Source organism: Lactuca sativa, chromosome 9 (assembly GCF_002870075.4).
Source record: "Lactuca sativa cultivar Salinas chromosome 9, Lsat_Salinas_v11, whole genome shotgun sequence".
Classification (NCBI taxonomy): Eukaryota; Viridiplantae; Streptophyta; class Magnoliopsida; order Asterales; family Asteraceae; genus Lactuca; species Lactuca sativa.
This window is the reverse complement of record NC_056631.2, coordinates 29,818,806-29,828,348: the sequence shown is the minus strand read 5'-3', so window position 1 is coordinate 29,828,348 and position 9,543 is coordinate 29,818,806. Positions and strand designations below refer to the sequence as shown.

The 9,543-nt window shown below is 27.9% G+C and overlaps 1 protein-coding gene across 1 annotated transcript; it reads left to right on the top strand.

The window, feature by feature from the left end:
• The first annotated feature begins 271 nt into the window (after positions 1 to 271).
• LOC111907514 (uncharacterized) lies at positions 272 to 1,502 on the top strand. Its single transcript, XM_023903318.3, has 2 exons — positions 272 to 429; positions 873 to 1,502. The coding sequence occupies exons 1-2, from the start codon at positions 396 to 398 to the stop codon at positions 1,316 to 1,318; spliced, it is 480 nt and encodes a 159-aa protein (XP_023759086.1). The 5' UTR covers positions 272 to 395; the 3' UTR covers positions 1,319 to 1,502.
• Positions 1,503 to 9,543: the final 8,041 nt, after the last annotated feature.

The following is a 9,543-nucleotide window of genomic DNA, read 5'->3' as shown; positions in this document are numbered from 1 at the left end:
TTTATATTAAATAGAAAAACAACATAGAAAATGTATCAAAAGGGTATTTTTGTCTTTTTAATTTTACAAGGGACCAAAACCACAAACAAAATAGCTCAAAATGATCGTCAATCAAAAAAAACGGGGTTTGAACCAAAACAACAAACAATACATACCACAGGGACCATTTTTTTTTTTTTTTTTTTTTTGTAAACTTGAAGAAAAGGGGGTATTCTGGAATAACATAGATCATGAAGGAGCAAAAATGACAAATTGCTAAAAAGAACGATTTTCTTATGTATTGACATATTGTTCTCTGCAAGATCGATAAAAGGGTTTTAGGGGGATTCTTATGCCGAGATTTTTCATGAAGTAATTACTCAAACAGGTTGCAATCTCGCATCTTTGTCTTCTCGATGGTTCGCAAAAGTTATAGAGCTGCCGAAACAGGTAATTTGTTGAACCCTACCACAGTTCTATTTTCAAATTAACCGTCCCCGAAGGTTGAATTGAGATTTTCTGCGTGCTTTCTTATTGAGGTTGTTCGTGATTTTGAGCTTCATTTTATTAAACATTCATTTGAAATGAAACTCTGAACCTTGGAGCGACTGACTTTGGTCTGTTTTGAATATCTTAAAATAAAATGTGCCCTCCAACTGCTTGATAAAATGTCAGAGCCAAAATGTTTCAATCTTATGCTCTTTGACCGGATTCCATGATTTCCATTGGTGTACTTGTGAATTTATGTTCATCTGATCTGACAAAGATCGATCTCTAAACACTCTTCTGTTAAAAAAGACTAGTTTTTGTCGAGAAATAATCTTTCCCAGATAAAGCTCAAGTTCATTCAGAATAAAACTTCTAACCTATCATTTTTCTCCCATCTTTTCCAGTGGCTAAATCATTCACTGCTGAGAAGTACCTAAAGAAAATAGGATTGGGAAAAGAAGACTACTATTTCTGGAAGCAAATAGGCAAAGCACTTGTATGCACATACACACTATTTGGTGCCATGTGGCTATTCAATGAAACATCCCCACTTGGTTGGTGGACACTGAAACCAGTACCTAAAGAAGAGAAAGAATTAGCTCACCTGTATCAGAGAATCAATTACCCTTACCCAGGTGATGAAGAAGCCATGACTGACTTCATTGCAAAAGGTGGGATGATTGGGACAATGGTGAGTGCTAAAGGGACAATAGATATGGAATCGGGTCCCGGGAATTATCAGAAGCAGTTGCAGAAAGAGAAGTTTGATCAGGAAGCACTTAGGTTGTGGTTGAGGATGAAGAATGAAGTTGTTCAAGAACTTCAGGAGAAAGGATATGGTATGGAGTGAAAAATCATTATTTCAAAGGCTTTGTTTGAATATTGATTATGTTTAGTGTAATAATGATGGAGTAAACCAACACTTTGATGAAATGTTTGTATTGATGTTTGGTTGGGGGATGAATATTGATCTTGATTTTATACGTATGGAAAGAATGAAAGATGTGTGTGTCTGCTATTTTCTATTATAAAAAGTGTTGCGCTGTTCTAAAAAAATAGTACATAGGTTTCATTTTAGTGAATTTTTGAATGAGCATGTTTTTATTTTGAAAGGAACTAGATGAAAAATATTAATTAAGAGACAATTGTATAAAACTTTAAAGACGGAAAAGATAGTTTCATAAGCTTTGTAACCAAATTAAAGAGGTTTATATGCTTTTAGAGCAAACTACACAAATGGGCCTTTAGCTTTATAGTTTTTTTTAAATGTTCTTTACTAAACATTTTTTCCTGAGATGGTATTTAAGGAGCAAACCTTGCACACAAATGGTTCTTATCCTGGATGTCCGTTAGATGGATCCGTTAAATTGAAAGAATTTTGGATAAGGACTATTTCTGCCATTTTATGAAACTTGTTTAATGACCATTTGTGAAATTTTACATAATGACCATTTGAAATATTATAATGTTTTTCTTTTACTTTTTTCTTTTTATATTTTCGGCCATCTTTTTCACAACTTTGTTATTATATGATTTTTAAATATATAAATAAGTTTTGTTGTCTAGACTTTATCTAAAATATTCAACCTACAATAAATAATTAAATATTTTTATTTTCTATTTTTTAATTAAAAACACTTGAAGTTTAAAAATATCATGTTATTACTTTTTAATTTTTACATGATTGAATTTTTAAGATGTATCTTCATTTATCTTATATAAGTATATTTATTTTTATGAAAAAATATGATTTGTTATTATAAAAAATACATTATTATATAAATAATAGTATGTCCTATTTTATTTTAAAAATAAAAGTATGTGATTTTGAGTTAAAGATCAAAATATGTTTCGAGTTTGATATCATAATATAAATACAGTAAATTTTATATTGGTTCGATATAAACTCTTGATATTTAATGTTAAAAAAAACGTATTTTGTTTTATCAAATTTTGAATATAATCCTTAATAAAGACATAAACTTTTCAAAGCAAAATTAAAACACGTTTGTTAGCTAATAGTTAACTTCGTTGCTATGTATGCTAAAATAATTAACCATATGAATAATATAACATTAATTTATGTTTAATTCATTTAATATGCTTTTAACATTTGTGGATTGTTGAAAATTTATTACTTGCTATTTCATATGTATATATTTTTTTTAATTAAAACATTTAACATTGACTCCTAGCATTTTCTAACATAACATAAATAAGTTTTGAATTGTTGAGATATTAACATGAATATTAAATGTTATTTTAGATATTTAATTAGCCGTTTAATTGACATGAATATATTTTTTAGGTATTTAAATAACCCTTTTAAAAAAAAGTGCATCATTTGTATAAAAAGTTATTTTATGTTTTGTTTTGTTTTTCTTTTTATGATGAAAACTATTGTGATTTGAAAATAGTTTAAAAAATCATTAATGACATGTAGAAACACATTAATATGTATAAGTAACATTATTGAACCAAAGAGCCAATGGCTTAGCGGTATGGAGTGATCATCTCATATGAGAGATCAGGAGTTCAAGTCTCGGTAGAGACATAGGTGGTTATTTAAGAGTAGATTAGTTAATTTGTCGTTTCAAAAAAAAAAGTAACATCATTGAAAATTTATTTTTAACAGAATTTGAGTTTTGAGAAACCGCATTCATTTGAAACTCCCATGAGGCATTTTTACTCAATCTATATTAATTTGAAACCTCCTATTTGAATGAATATCACTCAAAAGTCTCTTAATAATGATTAACTATTCAAAGGTTTTTTAACTTATATAATATGTTTAATAAGCAATTAATGGATAGTCTACTATAAAATGTCAATATTTTTTAGTAGAAACACAAATACCAATCATGTACAAAATTCACAAAGAAAACAAGTTTAGAGGTTTTTGTGTTGGTTTGAGGGCTTTGGACCATTTTTCGAGCCATGTTATTATGTTAAAGTTTTTAATTTGTAAGTTCATTATATACTAATTATTTGTTTTTCTTTTGTTTAAGTATTCTCTAAGACAATCATTGTATGTTGTGGTTGAAATTTTAATGTAAATTAAATTAGATTTATGTTATCAATCATATGTTAAGGAATGTGATATAAATAATATTTAATTAAATATTGTATATATGTTTGTATGTTTGTGTTGCCTCAAAGCAATAATTAATTAAAAATTATGGATATGTTATATTATCCATGTAAGTCTCTTTTAAAATACAAATTGTCTATCTTATCACTTTATATTTTAGTATATGTTTAACATTTTATGTATAATAATAAGTGTTTTTTAAAAGTTCTCTTTCACTTATTAATAATAATAAGTGCTTTTAAATTAACGAACAATAGTTATAAATAATAAAATCAAATTATAAAAATCATGTATATGTCATATTATCCATGCAAATCTCTTTTGAAATGAAAATTGTCAATCTTATCACTTTATTATTTAGTATATGATTTATATTTGAATAATAATATTAAGTGTTTCTTAAAAGTCTTCTTTAACTTATTAATAATAATAAGTGGTTTAAAATTAATGAACAATAATTTTAAATGATAATAACATCAAACTATAAATTACATAACGTTAGCTACAAATAAATTGTATTTTAAATGAACATCATTAAAGAAATTAGAAAATAATTGCATAGGTAAAAATTTAAATTAATCAATCATAATAATTGTTAAAAATAATACTAAATAGATAATTATATGTAATTCTATAATGAGGAAGGTGGGTTGATGTAAATGAATATTATTGTTCAAAATAGTTGAGCTTATATATATATATATATATATATATATATATATATATATATATATATATATATATACACACACACACACACTAGTGTAAAAATATTATGTCAAAGTTATTGTCAATAATATAACCATTATAAACATATATTTTTCAATATTATAACAATATATTTTTAACCCGTGTCGCGCAACGCGCGAGAATTCGTCTAGTATCTTATAATAGAAGCATTTTTCTAAGCACCATATTGATTTGAAACTCTTTTGTCTTTACATATTTTTAAATGACTATATTTCTAAGCACCACATTGATTTGAAACTCTTTTGTTTTTTCAGATTCTCAATTGACTTTTCAAATGTCTTCTAAGTAATTGATTTAGCATTAAACATCAAACATGCTATATAAACTTTTACATGTAAGAAGGACGTCAAATGAAAAGAAAAAATTTCAATAGGCATAGTTCTTTTAGAAGGTATTAGCAGTGATGAAGTCCCTAAAATAGCTCTACAAGTCAAGGTTGTGGATGAATATATCATTTTTTACTCATAGTTTGATCGTGTTATATATTTTTTTTCCAATAGTGATGTGCATTTTGAGTTGTGGTTTGCAATTTTCGAAGTTACATGTGAGAACATCATCATTAGCCTATTTGTTTCTATCTCTTCGTTTTTGTTATGAATATTTCAATATGCTTTGTTTTTTCTTAGATTTTTGTTTCCTTTTATATTTACATCTGTACATGTATAAAAGGTTGTTTGAACCACGTATTATAACTTATTAAAGCAATACATGTTAAGTAGATTGATATGGTCCATAATTTGTATTATAAAAGCTTAATTACATGTCCATCGTTATAACAAGTTGTACAAATCTTATATGAAATGGCCTAAAATGAGAAGTTTACAAGTTTAACAAAGTTTCTTTCATAATTAGTTTAATGTTATTAATAATTTTTTATTGTATGCCTCAAAAGACAGCAAACATGCCATAATGAGTTTTTATATCAAATTTGTATAAATATAATTATTTCAAAATCAATAATAGCGATATGATTATTTTAATAGCGTGTATGTATGTGTCTCTATGTGTGTGTGTGTGTCTGTATATATATATATATATATATATATATATATATATATATATATATATATATATATCATACATACTTATAAAGCTAGCATTTTTTCTTGAATCTCATGCATTTCAAACCCCCATTCTTTTTTTCCTTTCACCACATTCATTTGAAACTCCCATGACTTTTCAATTTCTTTATAATAATAATTATAATTTGGTAGTTAGGTTAAATAAATATCAAATCTAAAGTGTATTCATATATAAACTAAATTTCAATATTAAAATAATATCTTTAATTCTACTTATAAAATTATGTTTTTTAACTTTTAACATATTATACTTAATTTATTAGTTTTAATATATTGTTGGATGTAAACCATTATCATTTTAAAGGTATAATTTTTGAACAATTTGTATAAAATATTTAAATTATTAATTAAAATATAACATTATAGGCTCAACTTAAATATAAATTTTATTTAAATTAAACAACCCAAAGATTATTTTATAAATAGTTAAAAGTGATAAATTGTAGGGTCTTTCTAATAATGATTGTAAGTTGGTTAATAAGGTTAAATAAATATCAAACCTAAAGTGTAGTCATAAATAGACTAAATTTCAATTTTAAAATAATATCTTTACTTCTATTTATAAAGTTATGTCCTTAAATTTTAACATATTATACTTAATTTATTAGATTTAAAATGTTGTTGCATGTAAACCATTATCAGTTTAAAGTAACAATTTTTGAACAGTTTGAACAAAATACTTAAATTGTTAATTTAAATATAACATTACAGTGTCAACTTAAATATAAATTTCAGTTGGACTAAAAGAACCAAATAATATTTTGTAAATAGTTAAAAGTGATAAATTATAGTGATAAATGCAAAAAACTAAATTGTAATATCAGTTTAACTAAAATATTTCCTAAATATATTTATATAATCGTTAAAAATTTTCAAATAAGTAGCTTAAAATAACTTTTAATAACAATAGTTAAAAATAACTCTATATATATATGATTATATTGTTACCTTTAAAATCAAAAAATAATGTTTGATGTTTTAAATAATTATAATGATAGAAATTAAAACATTAAGCAAATATATTTTAAAAAATCAGTTAAAAATAACAACTATAAATAATATTAAACCATATATAATATTTAATTTTATTGATGTGTAACTCGCGAGTAGAAGTCATTCAAACGATTGGGATTATGACGTTATAATAGATTTATATATTATCATATAATTCAAAATAGTCAATATATTATATCAAATTAATATACGAATTATTATATCAAATTTAACAACAACGTTAGTGTTATATTTTAAAAAATATATATTTGTATAAACATCAACTATATATGTGTTTCTGCGCATTACAATGTCAACTCAAATATAAATTTCAGTTCCATTTAAAAAAACTAAAAAATATTTTGTAAATAGTTAAAAGTGATAAATTATAGTGATAAAAGCAAAAACTAAATTGTAATTTCAATTTAACTAAAATATTTCTTAAATATATTTTCATAATCGTTAAAAGTTTCAAATAAGTAGCTTAAAATAACTTACAATAACAATAGTTAAAAACAACTCTACATAAATGATTATATTGTTAGCTTTAAAATAAAAAAACAATTTTTGATGTTTTAAATAATTATAATGATAGAAATTAAAACATTAAAAAAATAAATTTTAAAAAATTAATTAACAATAAAAACAACTATAAATAACATCAAATCATATATTATATTTAATTTTATTCATGTGTAACTCGTGGGTAAAAGTCATTCAAAAAATTGGGATTATGAAGTTATAATAAATGTATATATTATCATATAATTCAAAATAATCAATATATTATATCAATTTAGTATATACAAATTATTATATCAAATTTAACAACAACATTATTGTTATATTCAAAAAATCATATATTTGTAAAGACTTCAACTATATAGGTGTTTATGCGCAACGCACGGGCATTCGTCTAGTATATATATATATATATATATATATATATATATATATATATATATATATATATATATATATATATATATATATATATATATATATATATATATATATATATATATATATATATATATATGTTGTGCAATGTGGGAAATTTACTTAAATCAAATTCATTTTAAATTTTCACAACAACAAAAGAGTTTTGTAATTTGTGTATACTTATGATTTTCATAAAGTATTAATCACCACAACTCAAAAGTTTTTGTAACTTATGGTTAGTAATTGGTAGTGTGTAACGCCGTAAATTTTCAAATAATTTTTCATTTCCAAAGTCACATAATGTATCACATCACAAATCAAAATCCATAATCAATTCTGTTTTCAAAAAAAACAAATCCCAAGATCTCTGATATAAAAATCTCCATCAGTGTGTGTGTACGTGTCAAGCCGTCACCTTCCCACGGTCCTCGCTGGTACCTGAGACATCAAACATAACAACTATAAGCATAAATGCTTAGTGAGTTCCCCAAAATACCACATACAACAAATACGCCACTCGAGGCTAACCCGACCCACTGGTCGAGATGTCTCAGCGGGACCTTCCAGTCCCGCAGCTCGTCGGACCCTCTGGTCCAGTCATTGCTCATTGGGCCCTCTGGCCCGATCTGAATCGTTGGACCCTCCGGTCCGGTCTATATAGTCATACAACATACAATAACACATAGCATATAATCTCATAATTAGCACATAATCTCATACATAACACATAAGACCCTCTGGTCAACTCATAATACCACTCAAGGTAACGTATAGTGAGAAGACTCACCTCGTGAATATCGATAGCTAGCAAATCCGAAATCACACGTGCTCGATCCTCCGAGCTACAATCTCCCTATAACATCATATGTCTCTAATTAACACTTTTTAACACTAAGGTTGACTACCCCTAAGAAGTCAACACTGGTCAACTCTTGGTCAATGGTCAACTTTGACCGGACTCGGCGAGTGCACTATGGCGACTCGGCGAGTCTAGAAGTTTTCACCAATCTCTCTGGAATTCCCTTTTTTACAAGTCAAGTACTCCCCCCTGACTCGACGAGTTCCACCTGGAAGAATCGTGGGGCCACCCCGACTCAACTCGCCGAGTCTCAAGAACAACTCGGCGAGTCCCAGTTCAACTCAGACCACCTGTCAACCCTCTCAGACTCGTCCTGACTCACTGAGTCAATCTATGACTCGACTGGACCACTCACTGGGCGATCTGAAGGCAATCTTCAAGCTACTCGCCGAGTCTGATCATCGGACTCGGCGAGTCCATGCCATGCAATCACTCAAACTTGCTTCTAAGGTCAGATCTGTTCCAACAATTCATAGATCTGGCCTTCCTAGACTGATTCAACACGTAAAGTCCTTATCTTGGTGTTCATAACACACCCCACGGCTCATAAATGGCATTTTGACCTAAGGCATAAGGATTCCAATCCAAAACCTCCATTGATTCACAAAAAGCTTGGGCAAAGGGACACTCTGGACCTCCAAGGGTCTAGATCTATGGTCTAAATCGCTTAAGGGACCAAGGGGCACTAGATCTAGCCATAAAAGGGCTCAATAAGCCCTAAATCAATGCAAACATCAACATAGAAGAGAATAGCTCGAAGATATTACCACAATAGCGATGTCCTGAACTCCAAACTCTCAGAAAGTGGCTCCTCTTGCTTTCCCTTAGCTGATCCTCCCTTTCCCTTGCAAGATGACACCTCCAAGATCAATAATGGCCTCCTACTTTGCTCCAAACGCTCACACTCGATTAGGGTTTCACTCAAGGGACTGGTGAGCACAAATGACGGCCATAAGGCCCTTTAAATAGGTCCCAAACCTGAGAAATTAGGGTTTCATTAAACAGCACGGACTCTCCGAGTCCATACCCTGGACTCGCCGAGTCCAAGCGCGAACCCGCGTCCAGAATCGCGATCCTACTCGGCGAGTCTGAGCTCCAACTCGCCGAGTCCCCTCACAAACATCAAAAATTGAAAACATAAAAGATACCTGAAAATCCGGGCTGTTACATAGTGACTTTTTATTTTCCTATCATTTATATACATTGTATCCGTATTAGTAATATATAGATAAGTTTTTTCACAAACAATCACGTGTTTTAGATATTTTTAATTAAAATAAGAAGAATTGAAAAAAAAAAGAGTGTTTTGCCGCATCATGGTTAATACTATACGGATTTTTCTTGGAAATTTCGATCGA

Coding starts and splice junctions, on each gene's coding strand:
- LOC111907514 (XM_023903318.3), top strand. CDS start 396: ATGGTTCGCAAAAGTTATAGAGCTGCCGAAACAG. Junction 430..872: donor TTATAGAGCTGCCGAAACAG/GTAATTTGTTGA, acceptor CATCTTTTCCAG/TGGCTAAATCATTCACTGCT.